The sequence below is a fragment of the Exophiala bonariae genome, assembly GCF_035927105.1.
Source record: "Exophiala bonariae strain CCFEE 5792 chromosome Unknown scaffold_10, whole genome shotgun sequence".
NCBI lineage: Eukaryota > Fungi > Ascomycota > Eurotiomycetes > Chaetothyriales > Herpotrichiellaceae > Exophiala > Exophiala bonariae.
This window is the reverse complement of record NW_027042485.1, coordinates 794,241-813,702: the sequence shown is the minus strand read 5'-3', so window position 1 is coordinate 813,702 and position 19,462 is coordinate 794,241. Positions and strand designations below refer to the sequence as shown.

The 19,462-nt window shown below is 48.2% G+C and overlaps 4 protein-coding genes across 4 annotated transcripts; 2 read left to right on the top strand and 2 right to left on the bottom strand.

The window, feature by feature from the left end:
• Positions 1–2,155: 2,155 nt before the first annotated feature.
• Positions 2,156–5,136, bottom strand: LTR84_001572 (uncharacterized protein; the record flags this gene model as incomplete). Its single annotated transcript, XM_064845195.1, has 3 exons — positions 2,156–2,295; positions 2,353–4,781; positions 4,832–5,136. The coding sequence occupies 3 exons, from the start codon at positions 5,134–5,136 to the stop codon at positions 2,156–2,158; spliced, it is 2,874 nt and encodes a 957-aa protein (XP_064707453.1).
• Positions 5,137–9,585: 4,449 nt separating this feature from the next.
• LTR84_001571 (uncharacterized protein) lies at positions 9,586–11,994 on the top strand (the record flags this gene model as incomplete). The annotated part of the gene is made up of 3 exons (XM_064845194.1): positions 9,586–9,827; positions 9,889–10,037; positions 10,085–11,994. The coding sequence occupies 3 exons, from the start codon at positions 9,586–9,588 to the stop codon at positions 11,992–11,994; spliced, it is 2,301 nt and encodes a 766-aa protein (XP_064707452.1).
• A 1,812-nt stretch (positions 11,995–13,806) lies between these two features.
• LTR84_001570 (uncharacterized protein) lies at positions 13,807–15,741 on the top strand (the record flags this gene model as incomplete). Its single annotated transcript, XM_064845193.1, has 5 exons — positions 13,807–14,016; positions 14,079–14,102; positions 14,230–14,303; positions 14,358–15,187; positions 15,245–15,741. 5 exons carry the CDS (start codon positions 13,807–13,809, stop codon positions 15,739–15,741), a joined length of 1,635 nt encoding a protein of 544 aa, XP_064707451.1.
• A 237-nt stretch (positions 15,742–15,978) lies between these two features.
• On the bottom strand, positions 15,979–19,224 carry LTR84_001569 (uncharacterized protein; the record flags this gene model as incomplete). Its single annotated transcript, XM_064845192.1, has 2 exons — positions 15,979–17,759; positions 17,817–19,224. The coding sequence occupies 2 exons, from the start codon at positions 19,222–19,224 to the stop codon at positions 15,979–15,981; spliced, it is 3,189 nt and encodes a 1,062-aa protein (XP_064707450.1).
• Between the last annotated feature and the right edge of the window lie 238 nt (positions 19,225–19,462).

Sequence of the window (19,462 nt, the reverse complement as noted above, 5' to 3'; positions counted from 1 at the left end):
AAGCCGATGGAGTCTTGTGGGATGATGCAGATTATTCGACGGCCAATGCTTCAATGCTTCACGAAGCAGCGATGATGCAGTCGCACCCTTCAATGCTCGCATTTCTTGTCGGCTCGGATTTCTGGCCAGATGACAAAGCTGTCAAGATATACGTGAATGCACTGGACAAGCTCGACTGGCCGAATCCGATCATAGCGTCCGCTGCTAAGCGAAGCTACCCAGCGCTTCTTGGGCCTTCAGGAATGAAGATGGATGGTCCATATGATTGGGTACCACCAAATTATTGGTACGGCGATGACCTTGGAGCCGCTTTTGGATTTGGATCTGAGCTTGGAGCCGGAGTTGGAACTCCTGAGATGGGCGGCCTGAGAAAATTTCTCTCGGACCAGGATTTGGAGGATCTCTGGACAGCTCCAGACATGGGTCTCTACCACATGTCTACCAATCAGTCAAGCTTCTATGATCGATCAATATACAATGGTGGTTTGTACAATCGCTATGGCGAACCTACAAGTCTTGAGGACTATCTTCTGAAGGCGCAAATCTCCGACTATGAAGCAACAAGAGCTCAATTTGAAGCATATTCGGCATACAAGGGCAACGAGAGGCCGAGCACAGGCCTGATATACTGGATGCTGCAGGGTGCTTGGCCGAATCTCCACTGGCAATTGTTTGACTACTACGAGCAACCCATGGGCAGCTACTACGGTGTCAAAGTGGCTACTCGTACCGAGCATGTCATTTATGATTATGAATACGGCTCAGTTTGGGTGACAAGCAATTCTCTCAAATCTAACGGCACAAGAACCGTGTCCATTGATTTGATTAGCCTGAACGGCACCAACATAACAACAGATTCTAATACCCTGGACGCCATACCAAACGCCAGCTCGGAACTCTCCCAAGTCGACGGACTCGATTCTTTAGAAGATGTCGCATTGTTGAAATTGGAATTGGCGGACGAGAACAACATCACTCTGAGTCGAAACGTCTATTGGCTTCCTGTACAGAACGACGTGATGAACTGGACCAACTCAAGCTGGTACCACACTCCAGTCGTGGAGTTCGCCAATTTAACATCCCTATTCACAATGGACAACGCGAGCGTCACCGTCACCACAGGCAGTGCAGGAAGCTCGAATAGCTCTGGGACCGATAGCACAGGCAAGGTGGTCACCCTGGAGAACAATTCAGACATCCCAGCTGTGTTTATCCGCTTGGCGCTGGCTGAGGATGATACCGAAGTGGAAACCGCGTATTGGAGCGACAATTACGTGACGTTGTGGCCTCGTGAGAAGCTCGACGTGGCCGTCAGCTGGTCTGGAGGGAGTGGTGGAGGCAATATCAGTGTCGTTTGGAACGGTATCAATGTGCCACGCTCCAGTGCACAATTGTAGCACTGATCAGGGGCCAAGTCTAGAACCAACAACTATGACCTAGGTACTAAGTATCCTTACAGCCGGCCCAAATTAAATGCATAAATTACACTACAACATCTCGTGCGGAGTGAACGTCATTCGACACCAAGTACCAACTACTCTCAGTAGCAACGGTACCGTGTAGTGATCGAGTTTGTCGAAACCTCAGTGCACTGCGCTTTGCTGCGTGTGGTGCTCGAGCAATGCTCCCGAATTGGGATCAAAATAGGGGCGTGGCAGCCTTGCTTATGTCAGACGCACTCCCGCGTAGCCTGTGTGTGACATGGCGAGTGAGAAGCAAGCAAGCGGTATTGGGTTACTTAGTGGTTCAGAGGCGGAGAAAGTAGATACAGATCAAGCGACTATTGGACTGCCTACATGTTTTCAACGCGGGGGATTCAGAGTCATCTGAAGTCACTCCTCCCTTCTCCCCGCTCACACACAGAAGAGCCATCCGGTGAGCATGGTAGGGACGTGGGATCTGTGATAGTCTACAGGGGCGAAGGCGCGTATGCTCGGAGAAGTAAAAGGAGGAACTGATCTCATATGCATCATGTGCATGCTTGCTCTTCCATGTCCATGTCCGACCTGCTCTCATGTTCACATTTGACTCGTGTGATGGAAGTAACTCGTCGTGGCTAAGCTGTATCTATCAGGAGACGGTGTCCTTGGCACCGATTCAAACACACCGTGCTCTGTTCTGAAGTATTTATCCGAGCCAACCCCATTTATGGCTTTTAATAAGTGCCCGCTTTCAACCCCTTAAGTGATCCGAGACTAAGTGCCAATCCTTGTGACCTGGATCTGATTCTGATAAATCCGATGACTGAGTCGTCGGCTGTCTTTTCGATACTCAGGTTCGCGAGAGCATCCTCACCTAAAACACATTTGGTTAGAACTTACGACATTTCCACTTGATAGAAGTACAACATACCAAATACACTCCTAGCGTAGAGATTGGCGCTGAGAAATTGGCAGTCGCCTTTGAGGCCTGCGTCAGGTGTTAGACATGTCATGTTGGTGCTCTTCATTAATTGATCCAAGAATTCCCTCAATGTCTTTGTTGTGCTCTTGCTATTGATGTTGACTTTGTTCTCCCATTCAAACTCTGTCCACATCGTGCGGAATGCCGACTCTGAGCAGGTGGCGGGTTGAATATAGTCCATAATATCAGCATGAACATCATTGAGGATAACCACACGTGTATCTGTGCCTGATGGAGAGTCGTAGACGACATTTCCAAAGATGACTCCAGTATCGGTACTTGAGACCTTGATTGTGGATTGAACGTTGAGGAAGTCTTGGGGACCTAAATTGTGAGTGGTGGGCCGCTCAACAACTTTCAAGTCACCAAGAGTTGCAAACTCGACTGACAAATTTTGTAGTGTCTCGTTTGTCTGATTGACCAATAACACATCCAGGATTATGTCGAATTGGTGGACTTTGACATGGGCTTCTGCATATACAGGGTCAGAGAACCCAGTAAGCTGAACCACTCGGCTCAGCTTCGACGATAGATCTTCGATTGACGCATCGCCTCCAGTGGCTTTTTCCAGATCGAGGCCCATCTCGTCGGCGCCATCGCCAGCATTCTTCTTCGTCAATTGCCGGATTGTGAAGACGTCTTCGACCTGAACTGCAGTCTTCGCTTTCTCCACTGCTTCTTTGGCAGCACGTTTCTTTTCTTCAGCTTGTACCATAGCTCGGAAAGCCTTTCGTGTATCGTCCAAGAAAGATGTTTCCAGTTCTTTGCGTTCAGTAAACTCGGCGAGAGCGCGCACACAAGACATGATCCGATCGACAGAATCTTCATCTATAGGTGCTTTGACAAATTGTGACTGACCAACACGAATTATCGAGATCATGATCAACATTGCTTCCGCTCTTAGGGCATTCGTGCGGGCTTGATCAGATGATATTTCCGAATGTCTCATCACAAGTTTTGTGAGTGTTGAAGAAAGGACAGTACTGAGGTAGTAGTCACCATCCAGGATGAGCTGTCGCAACGGAGGTTTCTGTGCTGCTTTGACTGCTTCGAGTCGAGCTTTGGCAGCCGAATCGCTGGTCAATGCTGTCTCAGTGGCATATGTTCCATCTGCGAGTACTTTCCTCGAGCTGCTTGTAGTTGGCTTATTTGAGTTGCCATTGACTTGTTCCTTGGATTCGGTATCCTCGTTGGCCTGTTCGTCAAGCAGCCTTTGCTCGGATGCAAGAATAGGAATCTCTCCAAGACTTGCTCTAATTCGTTTCCAGGCTTCTTTGATATCATTCTCCTGTAAAGAGTACTCGCCAATAACCCACAAGGAACCCCGATAGACCTTTCCAGCTCGCACCTCCCCAAGAGTTGAGACGAGTTTTTCCACGATTGAAGATCTGAGCTTGGGGAATTTTTCCACCACCTCCTTGACAAAGGAAATGACATCGACGGCGGAGCTGTTGTTGAAGTCGGCGATGAAATCCATCAAAACATCCACAACGCTAGCGGCGATTTCCGAGAACTTGATAGCACATTGGTGAATGGATTGTATGAGGAGTTGCCGGTATTCTGAATTCTTTTCATACTGTTCCACAACTGTTTTACTGAGTTCTTTCTTCAAGAGCATCACAATTTCTTGGACGTTTTTGCTGGACACCATTTCCAGTGCAATAGACAATGCCTTTCGGCGAACATCAAGATCTGGGCTGGAAAGAACGCGAAGGATTTCCATAGTGAGGTCATCGAGCACACCTTGGTTCCGTCGTCTCAATTGATCTACTCTCTCGAGCACGATCAGCTTCACATTGTTGTCTGCTTCTTTGATGCTCAATTCAATCAACTTTCCGGCAGCAGACTTGACCGCAACTGGATTGCTAGTAAGAGCTGTTAAGGATGTCGCGGCCTCATAGACGACAGTGCTGGCGTTCGCTTCGAGCAGATCAAAGATAAGCCGCAGATATCGCGCCTTGTTCTGTTGATTCTGTACGGCGTCTTTTCTGATGAATTCTAGCTCGACCAGTTGTAATAGTTCATCGGCATTTGGAACTCCGTCAAGAACCCCCGTCAAGTATTCAAGAGCTTTCTCATGGCTGATAGTCATTAGAGCCCCAAAAGCATTGCGCTTGCATGTGGTATCGCTCTCGGCAGCGAGAAATGCAAAGAGCATTTCTGGAGCATCTGGAATAAGATGTTGTGCATGCTGGTAGACTGAAGCGAGGGCCCAAACAGCGTTTTTCCTAACATAGGCATGTCTGTGGTCTAGACAGGTCTGCGCAGCAGACAGTAGGGGCTCGATCAACTCAGGCTCGCGGAGTTTTGAGAGGAAGCGAAGGGTATTTCCCCGGACGAATTCGTTAGGATGTTGAAGGTCATTCCGAATGCCGTTACTTGGGCTTGTCAGTGCCGCCAGTTGGTGATGAGGTATCTGCACACTTACCAGACCAATATCATCTCTTGCTTCAACTTTCCGCTCGCATCCAATTTCGGACAAATTTCGTAATAGAAGTACAGAAGTTTCTTGAGAGGCTTGCTTTTTGACGGCATGACGAATCGGATGATATGCATGAGAAGATTGGGCATTGGGTCACCGCTGAGCATTATTGTCAGGATACGGCGCATGGTGTCGAGTTTGGTTTCATCGGTGCCCTTCTCGAGTTGGGTTTTGAGATCTTGCTGACTTGGCTGGTCTGCCGTGTTGTCCAAATGGACCAGGCTGTAGGAACTGTCGAGGGAACTAGCCATGGCTGCAAGTCTTGCGGGGTGAAGGGGACAAGATCAGGGCGTCGTGAGACGAAGGGAACGAGTTCGTGGACGACAGCGGGCAATTGAGGGCATTCACCACATTGTTTAAGCAGTCGTTCTTTCCGGGAAAGTCTTATGATGTTCGCGTTCCAATAGTATCGGTGAGGCGGTTTGAAATGTCAAAGAGTACCAAAAGACACGGTATAGAATATCTCAGGGCAAAGCACGCTGTGGATGTCCTCCCTGCGCATTGAACCGGCCACCGGGAGAGGTGTCCAAATTCGTGTGAAGCCTTGGCAATCATCGAAAAGTGACAAAAAGCTCGCTGCTTTAAGCGGAGCCCTCCCTACCCCTGGCTCAATATCCGAGTTACAACTTACTCGTAGCCACCATCATTACCTACCAAGGTACGAAGTCAACATGATCTTGGCTTGATTCTCTTCATCATGATCACGCCTCTTCATAGCAAACGTTTCATGTCTTGCAAACAAGCAGTTTCATTAGCAAGCGATATTTCTGGCCAGTGGAAGGTACAGGTACAATCAAACACAGCCCTGAGCAGCCAACACATTCAACCTGAGTTAGCTAGGCTAAGCAGAGAATGGCCACGGTGCAAGCAGACCAACACCAACGTCTTCTGTAGATGATCCGAGAAGCTGAAGCCGTCTACGGTCTACGTATGTAAGTCATTCAGGAATATGTGGTGTGGACGCCCATCAACCCGTGAATCGTGGCCTTTGAAATCCACTGTCGCTGGTCTAGTCGGTCTTTCTGGGTCTGCCTGTATGTTCCTTCAAGCTCGTCAGCCTTGAGTGCTAGTTACTACTGACTGCAGGCAGCATCTGCCGTTGCTAATACGCGGGGATACGAGAACATCAATGGGTGAAACGAAGACTTTCTGGTCAAGAAGGACTGTTCGATGAATCTCACGTTAAGCCTAAGTCAGGGTTATGGAAGGAAGCAGCAGAATCGATCGCTGCGTTCAGTCTATCACGCCCTAGGTACAATGTAAAGTTTACCTAACCTACTTGTGCTATCGTGGCACCCGGCATGGTTGAGCTCTGGCCTGATCCAGCATCACCTGCTTTTCAAGCCCTGCTCATTGTTCCCCACGGTCAGTGGACAATAGTGCGACCAGACTACGTCGACAAATTACTCTGTGGATCCCGTTCTCTGTGTTCCTTCAGGTTTCACGGCAGAAGGCAAATCAAAAGGGTCGGACCTCTGCAGTACCTCCCACATGTGCACCCAGGTGGTGCCACGCCACCCCAGAGTTATTATCCTGCTGCCCAAGAGAGCTCCCACGCTCCTGTGAGAGCTTCTACTCTTATCACACCTGAACGAGCCAATCCCATTACATCGTGCCGTGCATTTGACGTCTTGAACCTACACCCAAGACCTGGACCAACCTTGAAATGCACGGTCGGATAGCTCAGACCAAACAAGAGTGTCCGAAAATTGGAGACAGCTAAGGTATCCTTCACAGTGGCTACTTGAATTGATATAACTTGAACCGGCAGAGATCTCCGCGTTAGAAAAGCCCGTTGTGAACTTGTGATCCTTCCACTGTGGAACGGGCCCTCGGTCACAGCCGTCACACACCACTCTCTGGTATTACGCAATGGTAAGTACTGGAAGCCAATGAGGCCTGAAGCTTCAAGATATGCCCTTCGAATCAGCTTTTGCATTTTGCTTATTGCGTGGGATGCGTTGGCTCGCCGTAGTATTTCTCATACCTCAAAGCTCTCCTGAAGCAAAGGGTGTGAGCGAGTGGTTATAAAAGATCTCAAACAACCAACTCTTTTCGTTCTGACCTCCCCATCATCACTCTCAAACTTCGAGTCTTATCATCAGTCAGTAACAACAGCTTCGTCTACGCCACCTCAATCAAATCAAACAAACAAACAAATTACTCGCAATGGATCCTCACTGCAGCACATGCAAGCACGGTTCAGGTGATTGCAGCGGATGCTCCTGCTGCACCGTATGGGATCTTTCTGTAAAACACGCAAGTCCTTGCTAACATATCGATAGCACTAAATGTCTTGACGAAAACATCATTCCCTCTTACAAGTTTTCCTGGAAGGAATGATGGATCAACTGTATTACTGCATAGACAAGATTGTTTTTGGACGGCTTGCCGGCAGAAGTGGACCTACCAAACAACGTTCGCTGTCAGTGGACTTCCCCAAGTCCTTCGAACGTAGTCAGATGGCTAGATAGAAACAATCAGTAATACCGTCAAAGCCTTCCACTCCCTTACTGTAGACCTGTTGCTCATAGAACTTGTGAGCGGTTCCCCATTCCTGGCAGGTAAGTTGCAGATCTGACTACAGATTCTCACCTTGCTTGAAACAGCTGACAAGGACTCGCTCAGTGTTTGCGTCGCCCCGCGATTTATCTGTACGCGGTCTTCTCAACAATCGACTCACCGCTAACCCGTCAGTGATCTAAGTTGTTTCGCTCTAGTAATCCATCTGATAGATTCCATTGAATTGTCGAAGCAGGGTCGTATGTTCGAAGACATCCTCTGCCTGCATGCCACAACACAATCTCTTGAAACTCAGACTCTGGTCTCAACGACATCATCACCAGACGAAAGGCTTTTGTCGAGAGACACTGTGATAGTCTCAAGCCAGGACGTAGGGAGAACTTGACCTGCGCAATGAGTCAAGGTAGCTCGAGGTATTCTTTTCTCAGAACTTCATCCTTCTTTTTTCATTTTCATCGGATCTCTAGGAGCCCTCCAAGTGGCCGTATTCGTCCTGGTATGTGGCTTTCTTCGAATGGGTACCCGGATACCCTACCATCAGAGTCAAATCAATGCTTTTTGCTCTGCGGATGGCAAAAATAACAGAAGACCGAAAAGCTTCCGAAAGCTATCGACGCCACAGAAAAGGATATGTTGAGGACCAGGATACAGATCAGATTTCCATGTCCGAAGTATGTGTGACTTTTTCGAAACTATCTCCAATCCTGGGGGCAGGTCGGCAATATGGCCAGTATTCGAAGAGAATATATTCTTGGTGCCCTTGTTTGCAAAAGCGGCTCTGAAAGGTTTGGAAGAAGGTGGCATTCGAGGGAGGGGGACTCACCTTGACTTATTTTAGCAAAATAGGAGGTTTCACAAGAACATCGCTGGGCAAAAAATGAGGACCTTAAACAACAGGTTGAAATTCCATTAGTGGCGGACAGCGACTGCAGCATGAGCAGCAACCCCTCCAAACAAATCCGTGCATCGATCTCGTCACGCCAAACTAAAATTCTGGTCCTTGAGATTGAGTCACTCTTACTGGCACTGGAACCTTGTGAGGGTCTTGACTTCAAGCGAGGCTGAAGCTCGGATGATTTGATTGGCTCAACGACCAAATCATAAGAGCAGGACTATGATCGGCCCTCAGCAGCAAGACCACCAAACGCACTTCAAAGGCAGATAATCACCTAGGTAGTTGGGCACCTTTTTTTCCGTTCGTGTGAGTGACTTTCGGGGTGTTTTTCTGTGAGGGAATCTGAACATTTGGGTGGAATTTCATGAACCAGTTGGACAAGGCTGAGGGTGGCCTGTTACGATGTGATGATATCTGCTAGGAAGAGTTGTACTCAGCAGAGAATCCTGGAAATGGATATTTCTGTGGGACAGGTATGATAGCCATGAAGGTCTACGCGTTCCATTCAACTGTTAAACAAAGTACCACGACATGACAAGCATTCTAGGAGCTTCAAGACCCAGTGCAGATCTCACGTAGAATCGAGAACATACATGACTGCTACGTGATACCAACTCCAGTGGCAATGGCTCGCTAGGTACCGCACTTGGCTGCCTACCTACCTAGGTAGGTAGACACTTGGATTGAATACTTCTGGATTGAAGGACGACCCGGAGAACGCCACTGACGTAGATCGGATATTGCCGTCCTTCACTACCTCTGCGTGCCTGTGTCTGGACTTCCAACGAACTCCTGAGCGCTCCTTGTGGACCATAGGAGTGTATGTTAACAAGTCAAGCCCCAGGTTCTTTACTCTCTAGCATACCGAGATCAGTATTCCGGGATCCCTCAGTATTGGGACGGAGATATGGATAGCATCATGCTCCGATCGACGGGCCTGACTGGATCGGTTACATCTTTCTCAATGCCACCCACCGACATAACTTCAAGCTCCAGTAACTTGGAGTGATCGACAGAGGCTATTCAACGTCTCCCCGCACACGGTTGGATTATTCGCAAGGCATCGTGCCGCTATCGTGTTGGTCCATTGGAATGGTTACAATTCGTGCCTTGCAGGTTACTCAATGCAACGTTGAAAGCCGAGACTGTTCTTGTGGCTCTGCTCGTCTCCCGGTACTCGCCAACTTACCCATGACATATAGTAAGGTATTAAAAAAGTGACCTCTACCTTCATGCTTTGGTTAACGTCGCTTGAGTGCCATTAATGCTGTAGAGCCCCAAGATGGCCCCATTTACTTTCTTCGCCCTCGCCCTTCTCCTTGTATTCACCGTACCTACTCACCAGGCTGGAACAGACGGAATCAATAGTCTTGTGCAACGTTTGATACCAAACCACGCGAGTGGCTTCGAGTTCCAACTGATCGGTCAAAAAAATGACACCGAGAATGACGATTACCACATTTCGTCAACTTCGAATGGCAAGATTCTCGTGGCAGGCAATTCAATATCAGCACTCGCTGTCGGGTAAGTGGATCGAAGTACTGATACAGAAGCATTGCGGATTCTGCTGATAATCCACGCCCAGTCTTCGAAGATACTTGACAGAACAAGCAAATGTGGACATATACTGGTATATTGGAAGTCGCCTTCACCTCATACCACAGACACTGCCGAACATCACAAACCCCATAGCAGGGTCCAGTATTGTCCCATATCGATACCATTTCAACACAGGTATGATCGGCCCAACTCTCCATCTATTTGCTGATAACATGGTACAGTCACCTTCTCTTATACGTCCGCCTTCTGGACTTGGGATGATTGGGAACTCCAACTCGATTGGATGGCTCTGCATGGTATCAATCTCCCGCTGGCGTGGGTGGGACAAGAAAAGCTTCTCTTTGAGACGTTCAGTGATGCAGGCTTCAATGACACTGAGATATTCGACTTTCTCAGTGGACCGCCATTTCAAGCTTGGAACCGATTCGGTAATATTCAAGGAGACTGGGGTGGTCAATTGCCAATGTCTTGGATTGATGAACAGTTTGAGCTAAACAAGAAGATTGTCGCTCGGATGGTCGAGCTTGGAATGACTCCCATCCTTCCAGCCTTCACCGGATTTGTGCCAAGGGCTATCGATCGGGTGTATCCAAATGCATCAGTTCTGATCGGATCGCAATGGGAGGATTTCTCACCACGGTACACCAACGACACTTTTCTCAATCCCTCAGAGAATCCAGAACTGTTCACCCAGCTCCAAAAGAGTTTCATATCGAAGCAACAGGACGCGTACGGCAACGTGACTCACATATACACACTAGATCAATATAACGAGAACGACCCATCCTCTGGAGATCTCGATTTTCTCAGAAACCTGACACAAAATACTTGGGCATCATTGAAGGCTGCGGATCCTGAATCAATATGGGTAATGCAAGCCTGGCTGTTCCACAGCAATGTCGACTTCTGGACAAATGAGCGGATTGAAGCATACCTTGGTGGCGCTCCAAACGAAGATATGCTCATTTTGGACCTCTTCTCCGAGTCAAGCCCCCAATGGCAGCGAACCAACTCATATTATGGAAAGCCCTGGATTTGGTGTCAACTACATAATTACGGAGGTAATCTTGGTTTGTACGGGCAAATAATGAACCTGACAATAGATCCGATCCAAGCACTTCAGAACTCGAGTTCATTGGTTGGATTTGGGCTGTCTATGGAAGGACAGGAAGGCAATCAAATCGTGTATGATTTGCTTCTCGACCAGGCTTGGTCAGAGGAACCCATCGATACCGATATCTACTTCCATGATTGGGTCTCCAGTCGGTATAATTCAGGGACGGGGATTGGCACGATCCCTCAAGCCCTGTACAGTGCTTGGGATCAGATGCGGACTACAGTTTACAACAGCACCAATACCACCTTTATCCCAGGTGTCCAGAAGTCTGTCCTGGAGCTTTCGCCTAAGATCAATGGAATTTACAACAAAACCGGGCGCCATGGTACCACGGTGTACTACGACCCGTCGGTGTTATCCATGGCCTGGTCGCTTTTTTATCAAGCCTCCGAAGAAACACCAGCATTATGGGACAATCCTGCATACAAGTATGATTATGTGGATATTTCACGCCAGGTATTGAGTAATGCATTCACACAAGCATATTTCGACTTTGTATCAAGCTACAATGCCACCAATGGGTCTCAAGCCACCTCCAACAACGAGACAGACATGCTGTCCACATACAGCTCAACGCTATCCGGCATATTACTATCACTCGACGCCGTGTTAGCAACGAACGGCCACTTCCGCCTGTCCACATGGATCGCAGACGCACGTGCTTGGGCAAACGATACCGACCTCACATCGTACTACGAGTACAATGCTCGAAATCAGCTGACTCTCTGGGGCCCTACTGGGGAGATCAACGACTATGCCTCCAAGGTTTGGAGTGGGCTGGTATCATCCTACTATCTTCCTCGGTGGCTGGCATTCACCGATTACATCACGACCACCCCACGTGCCGAATACAATGAGACCGAGCTCACAGGCCACTTCATGTCATTTTCCGAATCATGGCAGAATGAGACGTGGGGACTAAGTGGCAATGAGACCTACAGTGAAGAAGGGGATTTATTTGTGGTGATGAGTCAATTAAGGAGTGATTGGCCGACGCTTTTCGGGTCGACATGAATTCAGACATTGCTACTATTTACTTAGAGATAATTGCCTGTCGTTTGCAGCGGGGCGGATCAGTTCATAATCTTGATCACAATGCCTACCACAATCTGAGACCATGTGACACGGCGCATTCCCTCCGGTCTTCTATCATCTGTTCCTGGCCTTTGACATGGTCCATGGATTGAGCTCATCGACGGATCTAAATGTAGTAATTAGCGCTTCATGTCAAGCCGGAAAGACTCCCACACTGACCAGACCGACTGGTCAACGCAAATTGCAGTTTGGCCGCCACTGCCGAGTGGCACGATGCTGCATTTTTGCGCACCCAAGCAGGAAATAACGTCGATAGATCCGCCCGAAGGATTGCAAAAGGAGACCGTTTGCGAGTTCTTGCAGAAGAGTGTGTAAGGAGTGCAAGCTTGCCGTGGAGCAAGGTCAATTGGAGTCGAATGACCGAGGGTGGAGAGCGCGAATGCTGAGAGGAAAATCTGGAACTTCATCTTCTCTTCTTGCTTTTGTCAGGAAGTCGTGCTAAGGAGTAGAGTAGAGTAGTTGATGGTTTTGCTTGTCCCATAATCTGTCATGGCTCTTGCGGTGTTGATATACTATTCATTCTGGACATATTTGTCACGGTCAAGCTCTGATGGCCATAAACGTGATATCAATTGCTCCGTACCATATTGCGTATCGGTTCATTGAGATTGACCCACCCCGATAAAGATGTGTTCAAAATGCAGAGAGGCGTTCCATCCTTGGTATTGATGCAGACCAAAGGCGGCCACGGAACAAATTCTTCACGTATGTTTTAGGTAATTCAGCAAGGCTCCACCACCCAAGGCGTCCCATGATCAGGATCTCCTGCATTGACGATCTGCGTTCTCGCAAGATGATCTTCGCGTTTTCGTGATGGATGTTCAAGTGGTACAGACCTGCGCGCTTTTCTATGACTGCAACAATGGGCGTCGTTCTTCGGGGTTCTTGGCAAACCAGGACAAACATATGAATGATCTATATTCAAATGTCCGTCTTCCAACCTCCCAAGCTGAGTTTGTGGAAGTCCTGCGGACGTGATGTTCGTGTCCACTTGATATAGCAGCGATATTCGATCGGACATCCTCTCAAGTATATCACCTCATTCAAATCCGCATTCGAAGCGGCTAAGTAGTATGGTAGAAGGTTCGCCTGAAACTTACGTAGACGACATCTTCGTAGGAGGACGCTATGCAGTATTGGGATATTGGATCAAGCACTTCCGGAGTTTCAACAAGGGCTTGAAGTCTCTTAAGTGGCTAGGCAGGCACGATATTATCTGCACGTCAGCTTTCATGTCCATGACTTGCACATATCCTCATTAGTGAGGAATTTTGGACAAAGTGGCATCCCAGAAAGACCAGAAAGTCACAAATCCATGGCTATGCATGCTATGACGTAGGCATTTCTTCTGTAAATCTAGCCTCAGGCTTCTTGGGATTTACCCCTGAAGTCGCTCCAACTAGAGTCTTTTTATCCTCGCACGGTGGCAGCCATTTTGTATCTTGATCACTTTCTCTTGTTGCATGATATCGAAATCTAAGTCCTCTACGTCAAAAGCAATTATGGCAGATGCCTAGATGAAACTCAACCGTGTGGTCTTTTAGTCGTGCAACTTATTCCCAAGTTGTCTAATGATCAGCGTCAAGCATGCGGGGTGACATAGGAGACGGTTATCGATCATTCAGGCAGCACCGAGATGCCCCAATATCCAGACATTATAAGGTCCAGAGAATATTTCGAGATTTCGTCGTCATTTCTTCCCGCTTGTGATATTTTATTCAACCTTCCAGCATGGCCACATCAAGCAACCGTACAGATGGTGATTCGATACTAGGCCATCAGAGTGAGACAGTTGTTATACCCGGCCGACCGCAAGAACAATTGCAGATTGAACAACCAGAATCTGCCAGAGATGCAGAAGATAATATCAACTACCCAACAGGTGCCAAGCTCTGGCTGACTATACTTTGCCTCTGCATTACATTCTTCCTACATGGCTTGGTGGGTCTACAGTCTCTCGGACGTGCCGATTGAAATCAACGTCACTAATCCAACAACACCAGGATCTTACCATAGTTACTGTGGCTGTGAGTGGTCTTTGGGAGACAGAATTCCACCATTAACCCGTCTGACTTGTCAAACAGATACCAAGCCTCACAGACCAATTCAAGACAGTCAATGACATTGGCTGATATGCAGCGGCCTAGTATGTAGATGGACATTCCGACTTCTGGACAAGAGCTGATGCTTGGATATAGTATGATGACTAGTAGTGCCTTCATTTTCTTGTCAGTTCTGCCCCATTAGATTGGTATTTCAGGAAGCTAAAACCATTGCCACAGCTTCGGAAAGGCGTATACTCTATACTCGTCCAAACCCCTTTTCATGTTCGGGATCATCACGTTCGAACTTGGCTCCCTGCTCTGCACCGTTGCCGCAAACTCCAAGATGTTTATCCTTGGTCGTGCCATTGCGGGTCTGGGATCCAGTGCTTTTAATACTGGAAGTGTCACCATCTTACGACATTGCTTCCCCCTGGCGAAACAACCACTGGTGACGAGCTCGGTCATGGTCTTCTCATCCCTTGGTCTCGTCTCTGCACCGATGATCGGTGGAGTGTTGATCGATGCCTTCAACTGGAGAGCCTGCTTTGGGATCAATCTCCCGCTGGGCGTGCTCTGCATACTCTTGACGTGGTACGGATTTTCCGACCCTGTTGGCAACCCTGACAACAACTTGCCTTGGAAAGAGAAACTCAATCGGCTGGATCCTTTGGGAACACTTCTCATCGTTCCTGCAATTACTTGTTTCCTGATGGCTCTTCAATGGGGAGGTATCAAGTATGGATGGAACAACTGGCGGATTATTTTGCTTCTCGTTCTGTTCGGAGTGCTGTTTACTGTCTTTGGCTACGCTCAACATCGTCGAGGCGAGGCAGCCACGCTACCAACGAGGATAGTGAAACAACGGAGCATTCTGGCCGCTCTTTGGTTTTCTAGCTGCTGCAATGGAATCTTGGCTGTGACAGAGTCATACATTGCCATCTACTTCCAAGGAGTGAAAGGTCTATCTCCAACTTCTTCTGGACTGTTGGGCTTGCCCATGATTGCAGGACTGGGGCTTGCCGGCTTAGCCGCAGGCATGGGAATCAGCAAAATCGGATACTACTTCCGTGAGTTTACTTCATGTCAATTCATATTCCTTCTGCCTTACTTACTGGATTTATTAGCGTTTATGTTCGCAACCAGCATATTAGCGCCCGTTGCCTCTGGCATACTCACAACCATCAATCTTGACGAGAGCTCCGCCAAAGTTGCCGCACTACTTGGATTTCTCGGCGCTGCAATAGGGTTTGGCATGCAGACTCCCATCCTCATCGTGCAGACAAGTCTGTCGCCGAAAGATGTCTCGATTGGAACCGCCGTCGTTGGCTTTGGGGGAGGAATGGGCTCTGCCCTTTGGACTTGTGCCTCAGCGACACTTTTTCAGAACCGTCTGGTGGAGGAGATCCAACAGCATGCTCCTGGTGCAAATGTCACTGCGGTTGGCCATTCTGGACTTTCCGACCTTCGACATGACATCGGCAGTGCAAATCTGAAAAATGTGCTTTCCGGGTACAGCAATGCAGTGTCACAGACGCTGTACATACCTTTGGCTTTGGGAATACTTACCATTATTGGTTCAGTCGCAACCGAGAGGAAATCCATGAAAAAGAAGACCTCGTAGTTCAAGCAATGACTACGCTCGACTAGGGGAGTTCAACCCTTTCGGATCTCGTGCGTGGCTATACATTATTACACTTAATCTAAGCCTCGTAGCCGTTGGTATCAGGAGAAGACGGACATTGGGTTCTCAGACTTTGAGTTCCTCAAATAGCATACTCCGTCTGTAACTAGATCGTAGCTTGGTACATTTGGAATCTAAAAATCATAAAGAACGAGAAGGCAAGTACGTTTTAAGAATTTAAGAAGAGATAGACTTCCGCGGCTTGAGCTCTTCCACCTTGGAAAGCACGTCAAGAACCCTGAAAGGCTTCGGTAGAATTCCATCGACCCCAGCAGCAAACGCATCATCGATCTGCTCAGCACGTGCGTTGGCGGTGATGGCAATGATATTGATACGCTGACGCAATGACCCCTGAACCTCAAGTGCGCGGATTCTTCGTGTGCATGTCAGGCCATCGAGGACAGGCATCTCGACATCCATCAAGATACAATCGACCTCGATTAGAGGCGAGTCTTCGGCTGGTTGATGCCAAACCTTGCAATTCGTAAGGAAATCCAAGGCCTCTAGGCCATGGTTGGCGATATAGACGACACAGCCCGCCCGCTCGAGTTGCTTCATCAAGACCTGAGCGTTGATAATGTTGTCCTCGACAAGCAGCACAGAAAGTCGGGGTGGGGTGATGACTGTGTTGCTCAGCTGCCTGGATATCCAGTTGATCTTGTCAAGAGGTTCAGACGCACGGCGTGAGCTAGCACGAGATTCTGATTGGCAAATGATCTGATCACGGTCATCCGGTGGTACTGCACGCCGTGCTTTGATATAGAATGCAAAAGTACTGCCCTTTCCTGGCGCTGAGATAACACCAATTTCACCACCCATGATCTCTGTTAATTCTCGCGAGATGAAAAGGCCTAGGCCAGATCCTCCGTATTTGATGTGTGTCTTCTTTGTGGCTTGTTGGAAGCGATGGAACAAACGCATCATTTCCTCCTGCTGGAGACCCTTTCCGGTGTCGGACACCATGAATAAGAGATTGACTTGCTCACCATTACCCCATTCTGGAGCGTTGGTAATATCCTGGGTTTCCTTATCGGAAGGAAACCATACGAGTCCATCCAAAGACGGCGGTCTATCGTCGATAAACACCGATTGTCTGATCGTGACGAGACGCCTGGATTCGCGCTTAGTGAATTTGATCGCGTTTGTAATCAGATTGATCAATATTTGGGTAAGTCGGGCTGGATCAAGCAAGACCCAGTCTATTCCATAGTCATCATAAGCTTGCTCAAATGTATTCTCAATTGTAATCCCGCTCGAAGCAAACTCTGCTTGGAACATTCTGAGGGCAGAATCAACGACCCCACAGGGCTGTGTGACCACAGGTGTTATGGATAGTAACTGAGAATCGAGCTTGGATAGTGTTAGCACATCGTCAATGATTCGTTTCTGATGTGCGGCGCAGAGTAGTATTGTTTTACCACTTTCAACATTTTCGTTGAGTAATCGAGTAGCCCGCTCGCTCGTTCGGTTAGGCGGGCTCCAGGTATCCAAGGAACTCGCAATGTCGTCGGCGAGTTGGGTAATAGCCGACAAGGGATTTCTCATTTCATGGGACACAAGGTCGATGAAGGCTTCTTGTAACTTGCGTGCCTTTGTTGCTTCCGCAGCTAATTGACTGTGTACTCTTTGAGTCCACTTGATCTCACTGACTTCAGTCACGCATGCTGAGATGCTCTTAAGAACACCGTCCTCGAGCACAGGGAACGCATTTGCAATAATCCAACACTCATGATCCTCTTCATTTGAAGCTCTCCCGGTAGTTACTGGTGGTTCCCATTTGCGAGTCAATCGGAATTCACTGTCCGCAGACTCATGATTGTTGACCAATTTCAACCAGAAGGCCTCGGCAGCGGCTCTATCCTCAGGATGAACAACGTCGATGAATGACTGCGAATAATGATCGTCGGCCGAGTGACCTGTAATTTTGTAATACTGACTGTTTGCCCACAGGACGTTACCTACGTACCTGACTTAGCATGGTAACAAACTCATGGCTTAGGGTTAGCAGGACGTACCTTCCGGAGTCACACGTATCATCCCAACAGCTCCATTCTCAGCAACCTCTCGAATATGCCGTTCATTTTCAGCCAGTTCCAACGTCAGCCGTTGAGCACGCTCTTGTGCCTCTTTGTGATCAATGGCAAATGCAACAGTAGCAGAGACCTGGCGACACAGAGTGTTGATAAAAGCTTGATCTTCCGCGCCAAATGGCCTTCGAGGATTAATACCAAAGACCACAATGCCTAGCAGCCTGCTGCTCACTGAAACTGGCATCACGACGATCCCATCTGGTTCTTCACCATAGCCGCCCCACTCAAAGCCCTTCAACAGATCCGATGACATTGATCCATCAGCCTTGTGGAGGACTAAAACCTCGTGTAAATCTCTAACCTTTCGATAAAGCGGTTGAAAGCCCATAAAACCTTCAAAAATGTCGACCTCATTTGGTACCAGCTGGTGGCCATCAGGTGGTAGACCGAAGGACTGCTGAAGAGTCAATTTACATGTGACAAGCTCGTCATCAGCCGAGTAGGCAAAAGCCATGGGAAAGTCGTACTCGTTCTCACGTAAAGACCGAAAAATATGCTTCCATATGGTATCACCTTTGTCTCTAGAAGGCGAGGCAAGGGAATAAAGTGTACTTGACCTGCGATTATTCACGGTTTCTCTGGTCGTGTCAACAGCTCGGTTGTAGAAGCCTGACGCACTTCCGAATTCACCAATTATTGGCAACATACAGCCCATCCAGAACGTTTCCTCAAGACGCCCATTAGCCTGTTGTGGAAATACTGCCATTTGCATGACTTCTGAACCTTGAGTGGAAGTCCGCATGGCATTATAAAGCGCTTCGACGTCAGGCCAGACCTCTTTCCAGCATTCTTTGAAAGGAACCCCTTGGATTCCTGAGCTCTTCTTGAACCTTTGGGAGACGTCTTGATAAGCTCTCAGGTTGAAACAAGAGGACAAGCTGGGACCCCAGTAGACAACTGCCGGGTTACTGTCAGCCATGATCAGGCTGACAAGTGCCTGAAGTGTGACAGGCCATCCTTCCAAAGGGCCCAGTTCTGTTAATGACCAGTCGACGCTATTTAGAAACCAGTCCACGTTTTCATTCTGTGGAAGAAAATCTGTCCAAGATCTGCCCACAGTGCTTTCGCGGCTCTTGGTCAATTTCGGATGCGTACTCTTATTTTGAAGAAGAGATTGTGATATAGTAGGTGGTGCTATAATTTCTGGTAGTTGTTCAAGTTTCCAACGGCGACTTGCATGGTCGAAAACTGCACTCTGGCTAATACCTGCACCCAAGTCAAGAGAAATAGTCCATCGCTCATCCCCATTTCGGTCATTGGTGGCCGAAATACCCAACTCCTCAAGAAGGAGTCGATCCTTCTGCGGTGAGGAAAAGGAAGACTGGCTGTCCATCCTTACCGACTATGCCTATCATGAGAGCTTGTACGACATGATCGTTGGCTTTATCTCATCACATGAAACCCGTCTCAGCAGAATGTCAATCGAGTATGTGAAGGTGGGATGTTTGATTGTAGATCTGATAGTGGGTACGACTAATGATAGAAGCGTCGAGGTCGATCTTGATGCTAATATTTCAGTCGTTGCAAGGATTCGTGTCTCTGCAAGACGATGGGCAAAGAGCGAAAAGCCC